This window comes from Crocodylus porosus, unplaced genomic scaffold, assembly GCF_001723895.1.
Source record: "Crocodylus porosus isolate Cpor-Errol unplaced genomic scaffold, CroPor_comp1, whole genome shotgun sequence".
In the NCBI taxonomy this organism is placed as follows: domain Eukaryota; kingdom Metazoa; phylum Chordata; order Crocodylia; family Crocodylidae; genus Crocodylus; species Crocodylus porosus.
This window is the reverse complement of record NW_017728931.1, coordinates 88,650,992-88,670,376: the sequence shown is the minus strand read 5'-3', so window position 1 is coordinate 88,670,376 and position 19,385 is coordinate 88,650,992. Positions and strand designations below refer to the sequence as shown.

Here is a 19,385-nt window from a genome sequence, read left to right as displayed (position 1 = left end):
AGGGACAGGTCCCTTGTCTGTTGCTACCAAATAGTTGGTACCAGTCCGTTTCTACCTTTATCCATGGAAGTGCAAGGACACTCAGATTGGCCAAGATGACACGAACAGTAGCACTTCAGGTACTTAAAGCTGCTGTAGTGCCAAAGCAGTTTGGCAAGGCTTTTGTGAATTGCTCAACCAGAAGCAAGCATTTACATCCACCTAATTTACATTTTAGGTCCCTAAATACTTTTCTGCAGCTACAGTTCACACTATTTAGGAATCCATATGGATAAGACTTAATATTTCAGATTCATTATACATTAAATATTAGCTTCTATTTTCACTGATATAGCTATAAAACAAGAGAGAGACATAAACCACTGATTCAAAGACATAATGATTATGTACAAATCTCGCACAGATTCATTTACAGAAAAATTAAACAAATTACATTTTATTTCCATCTTATTTTCAGAAATATATGGACTACACCCAAACAATCTGCTGGAGACTCAACTAGCACTGTTCTGGACATTAACCACTGTAATGGATGGTATAATTGCTTCAGCATAGGTAGTACAATTAGAATTTATTTCCTTATTGTGGTTTAATAAGGTTTTCCAACCGAGTGGGAGCCAACCATTTTGGCAGGCATGTCACAAATTAGCACCAAACACTCATGGCGTGCCACTATGATCCCTTTTTTCCACACTTAACCAATCTGCTACTCTGCTTTCTGCTCCCTGGCCTGTGCTTCCTGCCTGATCTACTACTCTGCTTTACATTCCCTGCCCTATCCACCACTATGCTGTCTCTCAACCTACCACATGGTACCCTACCCATCTTCCCAACCTACCACATGTTACACACACAAGCTCACCATGCCACTTGTGGCATCCATGCCTGAGGGTGGTCACCCCTTCTTTAATCCAGGAGGAAAAAGCTTTGGCATATACCTGTGAGACTACATGGGCTATTTAAAAAAGAAAGAAAAAAATGAGAGTTTGGGACTTACCTTTATACAGTCTTTTAATGAATCAAACACACATACTGCTTGAAAAGGTTTGCGGTCAATAGGACACAAAGCCATGATCTGAAAGAAAATTTTGTTTATTATAATCTGTATCAAGTTAAGGAGAAAAAGTCCAAATATCTGAAATTTAACAATAAGTTAGAGAATACAGCTTGCTGAACACACAAAATTATGGCTTACACATCTTAAGAAATTATTGCTTATTATTCTAGAAAAAATTAACTATATCATGATAAATGTTAGGTACAGATTTAGTATTTTATCAATCACTTACATATCTAATCTTTCAACAACGCAGGGTGGAAAAAAAATTCACAATTAAAAAAGATTTATATTAAAAAAATCAGATTTTTTATTTAATTGTATTTTTGATCTTTTTTGTTAAGATGCTTTTAAAAAAATAAACATATAACTGTAATTTTAAGATATGTTAAAACTCAAGATGTCATCATGGAATAGGGATTATAAATTCTCATTTTGTACTATTTGAGATAGTATATTCATGTAATCTTTTCAGAAGTTTTATACAGTAGGTCACAATAGGTCATGGACTATATTAGGGGCCCAATCTTATGGAGTTCCCAGTGGCTCCTCTATAGATTAGTAAATATTAAAGAAAACCACTCTACCCACTGGAAGTCAGTGGTCAGTCTGGAAGATCCCATTAAGCATCTCTGTGATGCTTAGTTTCAGTTCTCAAATCCTGGATTTGTCTCTCCATAGATAATGGGCAGACAAGGTTCTTTGGCTAGATGCAATCTCTTTTATTAAACCAACTAAATAGTCAGAAAAATTGTTCTTTGCAAGCTTTCGTACACAAACACCCTTCTTCAAGCATATGGAGAATTTGTCTCCATATACTGCTATTTCTTATCAAGGATATTATCACTGGAGATGAAAGATGACAGACCTGATTACCCACCCATCAGCCCCACTGTCTCTCTGAAAGTTTGTGTGTATACAGTCAAGCTGTTACCTTTCCCTGAAAGTGCAGTTTCAAGAAATTAAAAGAATAAAGGATATCCAACAACAATCCACTTTTGTAAAAACAGATTAAACAGAGGCTTCCTGATGAGTGATTTAAATGCAATAAGGAGAAAATCTACCTCCGTGAAACAAAATGTATCAGATTATTCAGTTAAGAAGTTATATTTATACAAAATTACCTGCCACTTTTTTCTACAGAGTAACAAGCTTTACTTCACCTTATACAAGAACATTTGCGTTCTCATGTTTCAAAGCTACAAAACTATATCCAAGAAAATAAAAACTTAAGTAGCAATCTGAAAATTATGGCCTGAAAAGTTCTTTTCCATCCTCCAAAATTTACACTATTTTCTAAACCATACAATTAGCATATACACACACACAATCAAGGTAAAACAAAAAAAAATCTGTTGCCCAACAAGGCCTTAACCTCTGTGACGCTTCTATTTGCTGTAAAGGAATTAACATAAGATGCCTGATGCAACCAACAACTGACATTTTTACATGTACCGATTACCAAGATCTATTTCCAAACAAAAGAAGTAAGAAAGAGGAAATAAACCTTCTATTATGTCTCCCCTGTGTGGAGGGATATTGGTTCACAACAGAGAGACAATTATTCATCTTTTACCTGTCTGCAAAAAGATTCTTATTACTAGATCTTGGCTAAGCAGTAGAAGTTTGGTGGAATTCATATTTCCAACCTACAATTAAATCTTAAATGGGTTTTTTTAGTAATGTGCCATTGTCCACCACACTCCACTCATGCTCCTCCTCATTTCAAGAAGTGTGTTTTAATTAAATGCGAGCTAGCAGGTAATAGCTAAGATGGAATAAAAGCCTAGTGAGGACAAAACACAATTTTCTTTTAGAGGTACCTTAGCTTATTAAATACACAATTTTTACATGCTTCAGCAGATTGCAGTACCCCAAGAAAACTGAAAATTAGAAGCTGCTTTGTCTTCATCAGGATTTTAATATTATAACTAGGGACCTATTTAACTTGCGGTTTTGTAGATTTCACGGATGCTGAAATCTGGGATGGTCTGCAAAATCCACAAGATCAACCAAAATACTTAAAAATAAAACACTTAAAAATGGTGATCCCTGCTGCTGGGAGGGGAAGGCACTGGCTGGCAAGGCAGCCTGAAAGGCAGCAGACAAGATGGCAGCTTCTCCCTCATCCCTCCTCCCCCTGCCTCTCTGCCAATCAGCACTAAGGGGTGGGGCAGCACAAAGGGCAGCCAGCAACGAGGTTGGTGGCTCCGCCCCCTCATCCTTCCTCCCCACTCAGGCCTCTTTGTTTTAATATCGGTTCATAAAAACACCAACAAGAACATAGGGAGAGTCGTCTTCCATTTCTAGTAGGAATGCACTTCAGTAAACTTCCTCTTCATTAGAAATTAAACCGTGTGCCATAAAGTAAGGGGAAAGAGAGATTTCAGAAAAAGATCACTGCTCTTAAATGACTGACCCTGCACTACTGTCTATACTTCCTATGGAATATCTGAAGGTTGAAGCCAGAAAGCCCATATCATTATTGTGCTAGTTATCAGTAGGGATCTGGGTTACTGTTTCCCATGGAAACATGGAGAAAAACACAGACCTCCCCTCCCTTTTACTGAAGGAAAATGCAGATTTCTTAATTTAAAACAGAGAAACCTGTGGATTTTGCAGTTTTGCAAAGAGTTCTCTGCAGGCTGGCAGAGGTCCAGCCTGCAAGGGGTTGGGAAGGAGTGCAGTTGGACAGGGGATGACATGTGCATGTATACTTACATGACTGCTAGGCAGCCTGGAGAACAGCTCCCATAGGTAAGTTGGGTGGGAGGTAGTGTGGACTGGGGCTCTCATAGGGAAGGAAGGAGGGAGGAAGAGAGCTGGGCAGGGACAGGGCTGGAATGCATGGCCACAGAGCCCTAGCAAGGAACAGGACAGGGCCACAGCCAGTTTGGCCAGGGGATGGGAGGACCCAGGCCCCACAAATCTATGCATGGGACAGGGGCGGGCTGCCTGCTGCAGACTCAAGCTCCTATCCTGCTGCCCTCCCTCAGGGTTTACACAACCTACCAGGTGCAACCCGACATTGCAAGGAACAGTGGGGCTATGCAGGGATCTCCTTGCCATAAGGAGTTAAATGGATACTTTACTAGTTCAACCAACAACTCATTTCTTCTAGTTGGGAGGACAAAACAATGACTGATCCATACCATAGTGAAGAGTTAATGTTAACTAAAATGCAATTTAACTCAAAAGACAAAACTTAAATATAAAATTGTTTCCTTCAAACTGGAAACAAACTATGGCTATAGAAAAAAAAAAACTGTACACCAACACGTGTTGTTTCTCTACTTCCAACTAAAATCAAAATTGGCTGGTATTCTCAGACAACCTAACCCACAGCAGCAAAATTAGTGTTTAAATGAGGGAAAAGACTTGTAAGAGTCATAAGAAAAATGCACACGACAAAAGAAAGCTTTCCGTTAACCTTCAACAAATAACAGAACCTAAACAATAATTACTGATTATAACAGTACAGCAAAACTGCAGCTATGATCATTACTTTTATACATCAAGTTATTATATTTATCCACAATTAAGGATATGAAAGTTTTGCAGAGCTAAAAAGTTTTTAAAAAATGAAGGGCTGATAGAGTGGGTATAAAAAAAAAAAAACACAACATTTTTTATATAACTAGCAATTGCAGTTATAACAGCAGGTTATCCCAACTTAACCCTCCAACTAGCCATCATTAACTGGCTTTTTCGTATGCATCACAAGAGCAGTCAGGAGCTAGGTCTTAAGAAAGGAAGTGAAAAGTATCCAATTATTTCATTATACTGTAAAGAAAGCTACTTCATTCTAACAATAATTAAATCTTTTATTTTTAATCAATTAGAATGCATATATTGCCATAAAAAACAGTGGTAACTGAACTAGTAACTATGTCAGCTAACTAATTATTTTTCCTATTACAATTTCAGGAAAAAAAGGTGTAATGTATTCCAAGAGACTAACCTCTGCCCATTTGAGAATACAGGTCATGCAGAAGATGTGACTGCAGTTTTCTGGAAAACCAACTTCCTGTTCTAGAAGACAATTTAGACAGATCGGGCACCTGTCAGCTTCATCATGTAACAAGCCAGCAGAACAGGAACAGCCGTCTTCTTTTTCTTCACCTGTTATTACCAATGACACTTTCAAATTTGCTGCCATTTTGTTAAATAGTTATTGTAGATTTGAGTAAGAAGCAGTTTATTGAATGTGATATTACCATATATTAGAATCTCCTTAGTTCCTCAAATTTATATGCAATGCTGTCTGTATGATACATTAACAGTTAACATGGTGAGTTTTATAAAAGCAGAGCAGGAAGCTAATTATCAGTGTTTTAGTTACTTTCTAGTCAAGCTGCTAACTAAAACAGCTTAGTTCACAAAGGAATTTGTAGTTGACTAGGAAAATCCTGAAAAGCAGAAACACCTATTATTTTCTGTCCAAAGAAAAGTTAACTCTCAGCCTTTAAAAATAAAACTTAAGGATGACAATTTACTGAATTAGCATTTTCCTACTGCATTTGGTATGAGTACTTCACATAAAAGCCTCCCCATTCACTAAACACTGCTCACATTTCAGGTACTTCAACATATCAGGATGAGTTAAATGAACAAAATATCTACCTCATTTTAGTTTGAGCGAAATTACAAAACTAGAATTGGATCAAACTAATCTATTATCAGCAATCCGGGCTTTCCACTTGCCATGGGAAAAAAAATGCAGATTTTCCTCCTTTAGAAAGTGAAAACCTTGGATTTCCTCTTTAAAAAGAGAAAGGCAGGAAACTGTGGGTTTCCCCTTGCAGGCTGGAAGAGTTCTAGTGGGAGAGGGGAAGGCCCACAGGTGTTTCATTTTAATCATGGATTAAAAACCTCCAAATCCTCATCTTTCAAAGAATTTCAGATTTTAAAAGAGAAAGCCAGAATCCCTGCTTATTATGCTTACTGTTCCTCTGCCACCTCTGGGAAATTCTTGCCCCCTCTTCCAAATGTTTAATAAAACAAACAAAAACAGTGCTGTGCTTGGTTTTCACTCCTCAGACTTAAGAAAGAATGTCTTGTATTAGAAAAGCTTGTTTAACTCTATCCAATTATGCAGCTGGTCCAATAATATATAACCTTAAAAAATCTTTGCCGCTCTCAGTTCCTGAACCACCATGGCTACATCATTCTAACACTACTTCTAACTTAATAAATTCCTACTGCATATGGTAAATGCAGCAGTGCTCTTAATTCTGCTACTATCTTGTTTTCAAAACCAGTTATCATATTTTCTTAAAATATAACATCCCCAAGTATAATACACACCTTGTTTTTGAAAAGCATTATAAAGACTATTTCCCCCCAGAATTATGGCTGCAGAGAGCAGGGACAGGGCCTAATCTTCAGCTGACTCATCCTCTTTCTGGCTTAACTAAGACCATACCTGCTACTGAAGACTGGTCTCCATGAGTAGACCTATTAGGGACCTACCAAGTTCATGGCAGAAGTAGAGTGCATGGCAGCTCCTTTAATCTTGCATGTTCCCCCCACGCACACTTCACCCCTTGGCCCCTGTCTCACTGCCGATTAGCGGAAGACCCGGAAGCTAAAACCATGGCTTTAAACACGATGCCATTTTTGCGTCCCTGCTAGTCAACAGCAAACAGGAGGGCCATCTGGGGCCCCTCAGCCAATTAGTAGCATGACGCAAAAATAGCACCATTTTTGCTTGTCCGCTGACCAGAAGCAAGCTGCGAGCAGGGCCCCTGCATCAATTGGGGGGAGGGGGGGCGGCAAGGGAATGGGACCTGCAAGATTAAAGGAACCATAGCCCACCCCGCTTGCGCCATGAATTCAGTAGGTCCTACCTACAATTTTGAAAACAGCTGAAGAGCTGTGAAACAGTGTAAAACCACAAACCCTAACAGACAGCAAAAGGTTAGCTTGACTAGTGGAATGACCATTAGAAAGGAGAGATGATTGTTAACACCTGTGAAGGGAAGAGCAATAGGCCACTAACCCAATGGCATATTAATAGGCCACTGACTCCCTCAGCTGCCTGAATAATGCCAGAGCTGCTGCACTGCTGAGCAGGAATCAAAAGAGGGGCAAAAAAATCAGCTTATCTCACTCCAAAACTGGGGGTGGGGGGAGGGGATGATTTTGGGAAAAAAGGTGCGCGCTGTGCAAGAAAATACAGTAATATAAATTACCTTGTTTTAGTTCATTTTTCCAGTTGATAGTTTGGACATGTTCTCCAACACTCTTTCAGCTCAAAACACAGATGAATGAAGACTACTTTGTAATTTAGCAGCAATAGCTGGGAGAGTGCTGGGGCAGCCCCTGCCTGAAATATTGGGTTGTGTCTGACAACTATGATCAGGATAGAGATACCACAAGTAACAGATTTTGGGGCCTTCAATGGGAAGAGAAACATTTGTTATGCTAACTTAAGTTTATAGTTTTACTTCTACTACCTACAATGCCCTAGTTCAGGGGAAGATAAAAGATAGATAGTCAAAGTTAATTTTACATCATTCATTTTATTGTCACAATATAGAAGTTACATATAGATCCACACACCTTCCATGTCTTCATGTTTTTGACCTTCAACATCTGGAACGTATTGCTTTTTGTTCTTCATCTCTATTTGAGAAATACAATCTGTAAAATATTAAAGCAATAATTCAGTTTTTCTTATTATGTTTATATTCCAATTTTAAACATTAAACCACTACCAACTTTATGAAGATACAGGTTTCCCTTGATTTATGCACGTTCTTTATATGTGAATTCGCTCTTATGCGATGAGCATATTTAGACCCGTAATTCGTTATACACAAGGCAAATTTAGCTCATATGCAATCCGCATAGATACCCCCCCCTACCTAAGCAGGTAAGTTGGTGGGGGGAGGGGAAAGGGCCAACGCCACCTGCCTGCAGCTACTGGGCTGCACCACGTTCCACCTGTCCCCTTGCACCTGGGCTCCGCTTGTCCCCATTCACCTCTGCTCCTGGGCTGTGCTGTGCCCTGGTGCAGGCAGCTGATTTCAGCCACTCCTGGGGCTGCTGCAGCAGAAGCTGGGGTGTGTGGGGACAGGCAGAGCCTTGGCAGGTTTGGTGCATGGTGCAGCCCAGCAGCTACAGGCAGCTGGTGTTGGCTGCTCCCACAGCTGCTGCAGCAGGGACTGGGGTGCGTGCCATCCTGTTCCCTCTGCTTTGCTGCCTTGTGCAGCCCTAGGAGCTGCACCCCTTCCCTAGTCCCAACCTCACTCCCTCCCTCCCCACCATGGGAACCAATCCCTATTTGTTACATTGTAAAGTGGGTTTGCTTTATGAGAATTTGATTTGTGTGCCATTCTCTGGGAACACACGTACCGCATAAATTGAGAGAAAACTGTATTCCCAATACTTTATACTATTTCATTATATAATTGCAGAGCAGAGGTGTCTGTCTGGCAGGAGGAGTAGTAGAAGGCAGCTATGAACCATTTAATATGAACACTTTGTAGCTTTTTTTATTTGAACTGGTCCAGTGAGACACTGAAAATAAAGTAGATGGCTAATCTAAAGGATAAAAAAACCGCAAAAACCCTGTAAAATTGAGATGTACCTATTTAAATATCAAAACTGTATGAATACAAGTGCTGCAACTGACATATAATTATATAGGTAAAGTATACAAATATTCTTCTCAAACTCTAATATTGTAAAATATTGCCATATTTTAAAGGAAAAACATTATTATTAAAATAACATTTACTATTCTTAAGTTGTCTTTGTAAGTCGATCCCCTTAGTCTTCCTATCAAGCTACTCCTTCTGTACCATTACCAAAACAACTAGATTCTGCCATTTGCCTCCCTACCAGTTGTGGAGAAAGAATGAGCAGGTTTTAGATGCATGTGGAAGAATAGGAAAACTGAGTGATCCTGCAAGCCTAAACAGAAAGTACTGTGGTAGAGACAACAGCAGAGAAGGGAGGGGGGGCGGCACACAGGAATACTTTCATCATGAGGAAGGTAAACTCCTGTTCTGGTTTCCAAAAGGATCACAGGGTGGAATAGCATATAGGTCTAGTAACAGGCCAAAATCATAGGTACAAATTTAAGAGTGATGGGCACAGCATACATAGATAAAATGGTCAATAGGTACCGTCATCTGTTGAAGAGTGAAATATGAGAAGAGGAAGTACAAAAGAAGTCTCTGGTTCCTCCATCCCACATGACTCACAGACTGCAAAGTAATAAACCAGAAATACAGGTTTGAATGCTAGCCTGTTTACTGCATCAGGAGCTAGAATATTCTCTCCTTAGCTTAGCTTTGGGAATGAAAAATAAAGGAAGTCCTTCCTCTTTCTGCTTTTACTATAATGGATCTCTGTCCTCTTTCCACCATAAAGTAATACCTTGACAAAGTAAAACCTGCCGTCACTAAACCTTATGTATTTAAATCTTCCCTTCTTTCTGAAGTTTAGACTCCTGTGGCCAAATTACAATTGTACCTACATCCATCTCACCTAAATTTGGCCCAACTTGCACTTTAAACACCCAAGTCCAAAGGAGCACTTCATAAAAACCTGCCTAAATGCCGAGGCACCTACATTTTTGTCAGGAAAGCTACGTAAGCTACTGAAACTGGTAATGCACATGCCTGGAGGTATTGTCATCTTGAGTGAAGTGAGCATCTCAGGATCTCTCTCATGCCTAAGCCTACCTGGGGATTCAGTATAAGCTTTCCTATTCCTAAATGCCATGAAGTACCTGGATACACTCAGATCATTCCCAACATATACAAAGACAAAGGGAGTTAAAACACTGCTTTTAAAAAAGGTGGTGATGGTAGTCACCTTCTAGTAACAGCTTAATGGTTAAAGCATTTGCCAGGGAATTAGACCAAAGCTCTGTGCCCTCAGTAGAGTCTACACCAGAAAAAACCCTGTCACCAGAAGTCATTCTGTTGGCAAAAGTTTGCAAGCTGTCTTTTTTTCCTGTCTAGATAGAGCCCCTCATGAAGAATTGTTTTTACATGTGTGGCAGCTGTTGCACTGTCACACTTGGTTATGTTGACTAGATATGCCAATTTAAGTTTGCAGGAATAGATAAATACTCATCTACAGATCTATCTGCATCCTAAATTTGCCATTTTGGACAGGCACACTTTTTAGGAAAGCAAACAGTGGGAGGAAGAGTCAGGAACCATTAAGTTTGGACCTTCTAGAACAGAGTTTAAATAACTTCTTGAAGGTTTAAAAGGTAGAAAATTGCTAAGCAATGGCAGAGTTTCCCACTATTAAGCAATAAAAGAATGGGTCTTTTCTTCAGTTCTCAACCAGAGAGTGGAGCGAGAGACCAAAAACATTTTAGAAAATTAAAGCAAGTGAGAACCTAAGTAGGAATTAAACCAACTCCCTACTACTATGCATCTGCTCTTACAAAGACTCAAAAGATACATGCACACAAAACAATTACCATAAGGTAAGCTAAAATAAAAACTTGCAGTGAATCAGTTATTCCTTGATAACCACCTGTGTTTTCACTCTTAGTTTCTGGTAAATCAATGAAAAATAAGTTAAACTATATGTAAGCTGGACAGCCCTGCTTGCTTTCATTGAGGGAAAGTTACCTTTGCTTATGAGGGGATCCAAGTTTTCCATTAGCTGTAGAAAAACACGGATTTTCTCCTTTAACGGAGAAAAAAAGTGGGAAGCCATGGGTTTTCCTTGCAGGCTGGCAATGTTCCAGCCTGCAAGGGGCTGCTAGAGCTGGGGAGGAGTGGGACATAGGGGCACCATGTGCAAGTGTGCATGCACACTTGCACATGGCAGCCCAGGCAAAGCAGTGGAACAGCTCCCACAGCTGCCTCCAGGTAAGTCTATGGTGGGGGGGTGGGGGGAGAAGGCCACAAGCAACACATTGCAGGGGGGCAGGGGTGCACAGGCAATGTGATGGAGGGGCACATGCCCCACTCAAGACTTCTGCACTCACAGCAGGTTGTGGACCACAGGGCTATAGTGGGGTCAGACCAGCTCTGGGAAGCAGCTGCCTCTGTGGCCCAGAGGGTGGGACCTGGCACAGGAGAGAGTGCCGTGCTGCCACTGCCAACTTGAGGCACTCCCCAGCTGTCTGGCAGCAGTGGGGGCACAACTCTGCACCACTGCCATTCCTCACCTTGACAGCCATGGTGGTGCAATACTCCTCCTGCACTGGGTCATGGAGGCAGCTCCTGCCCAGAGCCAATCCAGCCCTGCTGCTGCCCTGCATCCTGCTGCGAGTGCAGAAATCTCAGGGGCCAGGTATCTGACCCCACCCACTGTGTCACCTGTGCCCCCCACCACCTCATGTTGCCTGTGCACACATACACCTACTCCCTTACACACTGGAGGGCTATGAGGTTGGATGGAGTGAGAAGCACCAGCAGGGCCAGGGTGCTGTGGCTTGGGAGTGAGGGGCAATGGCATGGGCACCATGATATCAGAGCTGATCAGCACCGCAAAGCAGTGATGGGGAAAGCCGCAGCTGTATACATGTCCTAGTGAGTGAAAGGGGCAGGAGGGAGCTGATTTTCTACAGTAAAAACAACGAAAAATCAAAACAGTAAAATATATAGGTATTTAGAATTTTTTTTTTTTTTTTTTTTTTTAATAATGATTGAGGCACTGGTAGGCTTCCAAAATGCTTTAAAATTTGAAATATATGAATAAAACAATACATTCAACTGATACATACATATATACAGGTGTCATTTTAAATCACAGAAAAATGCAGATTTTGGGTTTGTTTTTCTTTTTAAAAAGAGAAAACCAAGCTCCCCCACTTATGAGATAAAAACAAGTACATAAGGAGTCACCACGGAGCAGCTGACAAATCAAGTTCATGTTTTAGGTCAAGGCTGTCCAAACAACAGCCCACAGGCCACATGTGGCCAATGAGAGGTTCATTTTCTACGGTTTCCCTCAGTGCTCCAGCTGCAAGCACCTGAGGTCTCTGGGCTCTTCTTCCCTCCTTTGGCTTCTGAAACCTGCCTCTAGGAGCAGGACAGGGCTGAGCAACCTATGGTGCTGGGGGAACCTAGGGCCAGGGAGCTGAGGATAGGAGCTGGGTTGCCCACATGCACAACGCAGCAAGGGGGCACCTGCATAACCCAAGAGATCTGTGACTTCTGCTGGTGCAGCCTGTGGCATATGCAGCTCCTGGCCACTTCAAGGATGGACAGCCATGCTCTAAGCTGTGGCAATACCTTATGAAATCCATACTTTAACATGCAGTCACAGAGATGCATCTGGTACTCACTAATCCCTATTCATTAAATATTTAAACAGGACCTGGAATAAATGCATTTTTACATTTAACTTCCCCATAAAAATAGAAGCATACAAATGCCTAAATCTATTTTTTTTCAAAGCACAATATTCCAAATAATTACAGGTATAAAAACAATAATTTACACTATAATAAATAAACATATGAAAATTTAAACAAATGAACTAAATTGATATGAGCTGTCTTAAGTATGTCTACAGAGGCTTGCTTGAATTTAGAAACACTTTACTTCAATGCAAGCTGTACATTTAGACAAGATCTTGCTTTTAAAATTTACAATTAAGGATGTGCATTAATTAAGGATGATTTACTATCCCCAACCTTATTTTAGGCACTTCTTCACACCCCACTCATAAAAAACCCCAAAGAAATAGATGATATCCCATGACTCTTGCCTGTATAGACACACCTAATAACCTCACTAATCAAACTTGCCATATTAGACTTCCCTAACAGTTTGAAGTGATAGACAGCCAAAGGAAATGAGATTAGTTTATTTGTGCAATCAAAAGAAAAGTGGCTGCCTTATGCAACAAGAAAAAACCTATTGAAGCAATGAGCAATGAGTTAATGCAGAATCACATTAGAATAAATTTCTATTTCAGAATAAATACATTTGTTTTAGAAGAGTTTTAAAAGCAGTAAAAGCTGATCAATGATTTTTAATTGACTGCTGTTTTGTAAACAGAGAAGGGGTTTTCCCCAATACAATTTTTAATTAGTTTGAGGTTGTGTAAAGGCCTCTGAAACCAGAAACAAGTCCACCTACTTCTGTACTTGAAAATCTTTTCACTAGATCAGGGGTGGCCAAGGCATGGGCAGCCTGTGTGTGGCACATGGTAGACTGAGGAGGGGATAGCAGCACAGTGCAGATAAAGCAGGGAGCAGAAAGCAGAGCAACAGATCAAGCAGGGAACACACAGAGGGAGCAAAAAGCAACACAGCAGGTTGGGAAGGGGAAGGAACTGGACTGGCACTCGAGGAAGGTGTAGCACTAGGTATTGATCGCTCCAGTTCCAGAAAGGATCTCTCTGAGGTTCCATACAACTTTACAATGATCAATTAAAAACAATGAATACACCCTTCAATTCTGCATCATCTGGCCCAGACAGGTCCAGAAACTAGAAGATTCCTTACATGTACATTAAATAAGGAAGTAAACCCACAAGGGACCACAACCCAAGTCTCTCAAATGCTAAGAAATCCAACCAAGAAACCCATACCCATGGTCAATTTGACCAAATCAGCTCCCTTCCACTTTGGTCTGGGACCATGCTGGTTTCCTTCTCACTGTACAGACAGTCAAAAGGGAGGCACAGCTTAAGCCTCCCCAGGCTTCTTCCTTTTTCAAGGGATTCTGGTATACAAAAGAATATGTTTGTGTCTTGCTGATATGTGAATGTTCAAGTAACCAACTCTCTTTACTGACCAAGTGTTTCACGTTCCTTTCTCCACCTGAAGTGGGACAAAGCATGCAGAATATTCCACTCGCAAACAAAATAGCAAAGCATTACTATCAGTAGAGAACAGATCAGTTAAGTTTATTTTCCCACCTTGTAGAAACATTAATTTGTTTTTCTGCTATATGAAGCAACATAGTTCTGGCCAAGAAAGACAGGTCTTAGAGTAACAGAAGTGTAATGGAATTTTAAAATTTACAACATGCCATCAAAATTACTTTACAAAAATTAAATTTTTCCCTTAAAGCTGAACAGTTTCTTAATGAGATGGTACAGATCTTGAAACTTAATCTGTGAGAAAGGCAAGGATTTCTTCGTGGTATCTTTTACTGCACCAATTGTATGGTTGAAAGAGCTATTGGACAAGCTTTCATACATCAAGTGTCCTTCCTTCAACCTGAATTCTTCTAACTGAGACAGCTGGTCCAACAGAAGCTATCACAAAGTTCCTCATTTCTTGTATACTTCCTGGACCAAAGCTACAAAACTCCAACTTGATTTAATCTGTAAGAGATTCCAAAATTCCAGAGTAGTTTTAAAGAGCAGATTCTAAATTTTATAGTCATAATCCCATGTCAAAAAGTGAGTTTAACATTTATTCCTTTTAAACTAATCAGGAATAAAATATTGCTCTAAAATTTTTATTTAAACATTATCATGTTTTCATCAGGAACACTGTGTAAAATGTAGCTGTTAAAAATGTGTTTTAAAATAAACTGATTAGCAATTCATGTTATTTAATAACTAGTGACAGCCACTTCATTAAGCACACACAAATGGATGAACCATTACCAGCTGAATCATGTAACTGGACTGTCCCCTAGGAGTAAGCACAACATGGGTAAAAGAAGAAAGCAAACGAAGGCCAGGTTGAACGTTTCATACTTAATGCTTTAAACAAGCAAAATAATTTTTTTTTTAGTGCAGACAAACCCTCTGGAAACAATTTCACATTTAGATCCAATTTTCATTACATAGAGCTTTCACTTCAGTTTTGCAGGGAAACTGTCAAGTAACTGAGGTCTCAGTATGAATCAGCAGGGCAGAGCATATTGGCCTAAGCAGGTCACACATACACGGCAGATTTAAGCACGGCCCCTGCACTGAACTATACAGACAAAGATTGTCCAGTTTAATTTAGCAGCTCTTCAATAGATCCAGACTTTATTTTGACAGGAATGCATGAAATTTGGACTAATCATTCCTCTTACCATCAGATCTATTTTTATGAACAAACATTGAATACCACTGAAAGAAGTGCACCAAGCACTAGATTTCAATACACTGTCTGGTAAAAAATAAAACACTACTGCCAGAGGACAGGTGTAACATAAGCAGTGTTTTAGATATTAGGGTTGTTGGAGGTAATGAGGTATTTAAACATTTTTACAATAGCTTCGAAAAATATTTTCTAGCTACTGAGCAGAGAGAAACCATAAAACAACTCATAAAAGCTCTAAAAAGTTGTCTCTAATCTTATCACTAAGAACCTACTTAATTCATGGTTTCACAGATTTGTGGAAACTGTGAAACCTGGGGTTGTCTATGAAATCCGCAAAAATCAACTACAAAAAGAACAATTAAAATAAAGTGTGGATTCCCCAGTGGAAGCCAGCAATCCTCACCGCCAGGAAGGGAAGGCACTGGCTGGTGGGCCAGCATGGAGGGCAGCAGACAAGACAGCAGTTGCCCCTCATCCCCACACTGGGTTCTCTAGGTCAATCAGCACTGAGGGTCAGGCCTCACAAAGAGCAGCCAGCAACCGTGATGGTGGCCACTCCCTCATCTCTCCTGGGCCTCTCTGCCAATCAGTGCCAGGAGGCAGGGCTGTTCTGAAACAACCAGAAAATTAGAACTTTACACTGCAATTGACTTGCAAAATGCTGAATGCAATCAACTTGCAAAAACTGGTAAGTCCCCCTGCAATTTAGGTAGACTCCTACCTATCATCAGTCATGAACTGGCAACATTTCAAACAATGAAGCAAACAAAATTCTGTGTTGGTTTTCTTTTAATTGAAAACACAAAGAAGTCATTCAACAAAAAATTGGAAATACCATCCTCCCCAACTAGTTCTGAAGGAGTATTACAGACAGCAAGTAGTTAAGAAGTTAAGAGTACTTTGATCAGCACCCAAGGAGTCTCAAATGTGTTCTGTAGTTCATCTTTGATAAATAAAGGGGATATTAAATTTCAAAAGCAAAATTAAAGATTTGTGTGTGTGGAACAGGGCTGTTGGGCAACATTAGTGGGTGAGGTATTTTATCCTGCCCCAATATAAGTAACTTCTAAATGAAAATAAAGTGACATAAAATTTATGAATGTTTGAGTGGTACTTCTTAGAGCTCCCTTATTACAATTCTGTCACATTGTGAAAGTTCCTTTTAGAATAAATTTACAATCAATATGGAGCTACGAAGAACAATTTTAATCTGTTACATTCCCTCAGTTGCTTAGTTTCTCTGAATTTGTAGGCAACTCCTGAATGCACAATCAGGCAAACATACATTTCTAAGAGATTTTGGTACTTGAGTTGTAATTATGTCAGATTTAGTTGACTGGTTTTGCACATGACACTCCAGAACCTGTATTCAGTTAATCATTGAGCAGTTGACATGAAATAATGGGGGGGAAGAGAAAGGAAAACTAGTGTTTACAAAGAGCAGAGGTAAAGATGACATCAGGTAAGTGCTCCAAAAACAAGAGAAATGAATTCTGAAAAATGTAAATACCCTTCAAAAGAAATACATTAAATATGTAGTTTAGGAATAGAATCATATCATAGAACCACAGAAATTAAGACCTGGAAGGGACCTCAAAAGATCATCTAGTCCACCCCCCCTGCTCTGGGCAAGAATATTGCTGAGACCAAATGATCCCAGCAAGATGTCTGTCCAGTCTACTCCTGAACACTTCCAAGGTTGGGCACTGCACCACCTCCTTGGGAAGTCTATTCCAGTTTCTGGTCACCCTTACCGTAAAGTTCTTCCTTACATCCAACCTGAAACTATCCTCTTAACAGTTTATGGACATTGCTCCTTGTCCTCCTCTGAAGTGCCTAGAAGCAACGCTACAGGATACTTTTTCAGTTGCTTATATGCCTTCTACAAGTATTAATTTCTGACATGCCATTTCTTGTTCAATATTAGCCTAGAACAAAGTGATGGGTACAATTTAACATTAACTATTTTTCAATTATGCACAAACTACATTTTTCCCCACTAAATACTAAAGATATTTGCTTTAAAGCTATAATATATGTACTCATGAATTTAAACTATGATTCCAAAAAGAAAATCTTTATCTCAGTCTTTGTGCAAAACACACCTTAGCATGTGTTAACAGAAGCATTTTAAAAACAGTATACCACAAAGTAGTGACAAATTCTTCACTTCCGCTGTGAAAGAGCCTCAAAAAGAATCAGTATGTCCCAACACATCTACACAGAACAAAAAATTGTTTTAAGCATGCTACACAAGGAAAATGTTCACATAAGTGTATTTACGTGATGATTTATTTATTTTTGTTAAAGTGTTATGTTTCAAATAAATGTATTCATATTTGTCATACAAGTTCTGTAATTGAAGTTATTAAACAACCTTGGCACACTCCATGTGCAGAGAAGGGGAAGGGTCATGGTGCTGAATCACACATTTGAATTTCCTCAATTACCATATTTACTCAAATTTAAGACAACTTGGAATTTGAGGTGATCCCCATCCCCAAAAATCTTAGATTCTATACATGGATTATAAGTCTGTTATAATTTTCCATATATTAGAAAGTAATTATCAGAGGGTTATCTTAAAGTCTTCAGTGCAGAGGTGGGTAACGCAGAGGGACAGGGGCAAGCAGTGTATGTGGGGGAAGTACAGAGGCATTTATCCCTGACCGTGAACTCCCTCAGTGCCTGGCTTCCCTGCCACTTCTCCCCCACACTCCCCCAGTGCACTGGGTCTCACATCACTGCTACCTCAGCAAGTGGATTCCTGCCTCCTCTTCTGACTGTCAGTACTGCAGTTTTACTGGATTTGTGACTCCAAGATTAGGCTTTCCCCCCACCACCCATGTAGAACAGGCAGAATAGGCACTAGGGGACAACAGAACTTCCCTTGAAATCAAGTCAGTACAGTAGCAAATCAAAATTTAAATGTTGCAATAGAAATAAGTCCAATAAAAACAGAGAACCTGGAGAAGGCTGGTGGGGGGAAATCAGATTACAAGACATACTTCTATGCATGTAGGCTTGTACATGCCTCTTTTTGACTAACATAATTGCAAGTTAATGTAAAATTTCTAAACACATTTTACTTATACTAATTGGGAAATGACTAGAAGGAACATTTCCCTAAAGCTATTTTTCGTTCTGAGGGGTTGTACTCATGCTTGTGCACACACACACGCTTAACTTGGCAATATTTAACTGAGACTGTCCACATATTCTTTAGTACCTCCTCAAGCTTAAGACAAGCCCCTCACCCCTCTTAAAAGTAGGAAGAGTTTAAATCAAAATAAGCCACTTTTAAAAAATAAAAGCTTCTCTCTCCTGGGTTGTTCCAGCCTCCTTTCCTTTCCCCTATAAGCCAGGTGGAGCTGCAGGAGCTACTCTGTACTGAAGGAAGACCCAAAACCAACAACTTACCAAAGCTTCTCCTACTGGCCACCTATGCAACTGCAGGCATCTCCAAATGCAAACAGCAACATGCATGAAGAGTTGGCCTGTTGCCTACTCAACATGACTGCATTTTATAAAAGCTGACTTTTACAGCTGCTATGCGTGTTTTATTTCTAGTTTTTCGTCATCCCCAACGCCGCAATAACTTTGGGCTTTCTTTGGGGTTTCAGGGAAAAAGCCAAGGAAAAAAAGAACTGTTTGGGTCGTGAATATCATTCACATTTACACTTACCTAACAATGATAGGTCTGAGAGTTCATTACAATTTTTAGAATTTAACTGTTTTATAAGAAGTTAGCTTTTTTTTTTGTAATTAGCATAAAGTATCTGACCTACTGAAGATTAAATTATCTCTCTTCACTGTCTTAATATATAAATGCTTACAATATTTTACCCGTATTAAAAATATATGACCAGATGTCTGACTTTTTTTTTTTTTTTGACTGGCCAAATGTCCAACCCTATCAGTGAAGGATTCTTATTCTTAAGTGTAGGTTAAGGGTTCCCCCCCCAATTGAGAAATTACCTACAACTAGTGCAATGTAAGGCAAGGTAAAGGTCACTGTCAATATTACAGGAATAATAAGTTACTTTCCAGTTACTGGTTCTTGTAGACAAGCTGGCCTCACAAATAGTCTAGGCCATGCATAAGACTGGGTTCTTTTTGAATTATCAGCACCTGGTATAGTTTAGTATGTCCTTAAGTTTAATATGACTTTGTAAGGTTGACCTGGAGAGCATCTTCAACTGGTACGCCATTCCTTCACTGATCAGAACACTAGTTCTCAATTAAGGTGTTGCAAGATGCTTTTCAGGGGTGTCATTGTGCTGTTATGAACTGAAACTGCCTGGAAGACACTGTGCAGAACTGGACCAGGAAGCAGCTGGTATG

The 19,385-nt window shown here is 39.8% G+C and overlaps 1 protein-coding gene across 3 annotated transcripts in view; it reads right to left on the bottom strand.

Annotated features, from left to right (window-relative positions):
- The window catches only part of SCAF11 (SR-related CTD associated factor 11), a 73,793-nt gene that overhangs the window by 47,142 nt on the left and 7,266 nt on the right, over window positions 1–19,385 (bottom strand). For all 3 annotated transcript variants that reach the window (XR_002102541.1, XM_019543339.1, XM_019543340.1), the window contains exons 2-4: window positions 7,622–7,702; window positions 5,019–5,179; window positions 998–1,075 (exon numbers count right to left, since the gene is read on the bottom strand). Coding sequence is in view for 2 of the 3 variants with exons in the window: in XM_019543339.1 (XP_019398884.1) it covers window positions 998–1,075; window positions 5,019–5,179; window positions 7,622–7,682 (300 nt within the window). In the remaining variant the exon portion in view is untranslated. The remainder of the gene's footprint in view (window positions 1–997; window positions 1,076–5,018; window positions 5,180–7,621; window positions 7,703–19,385) is intronic.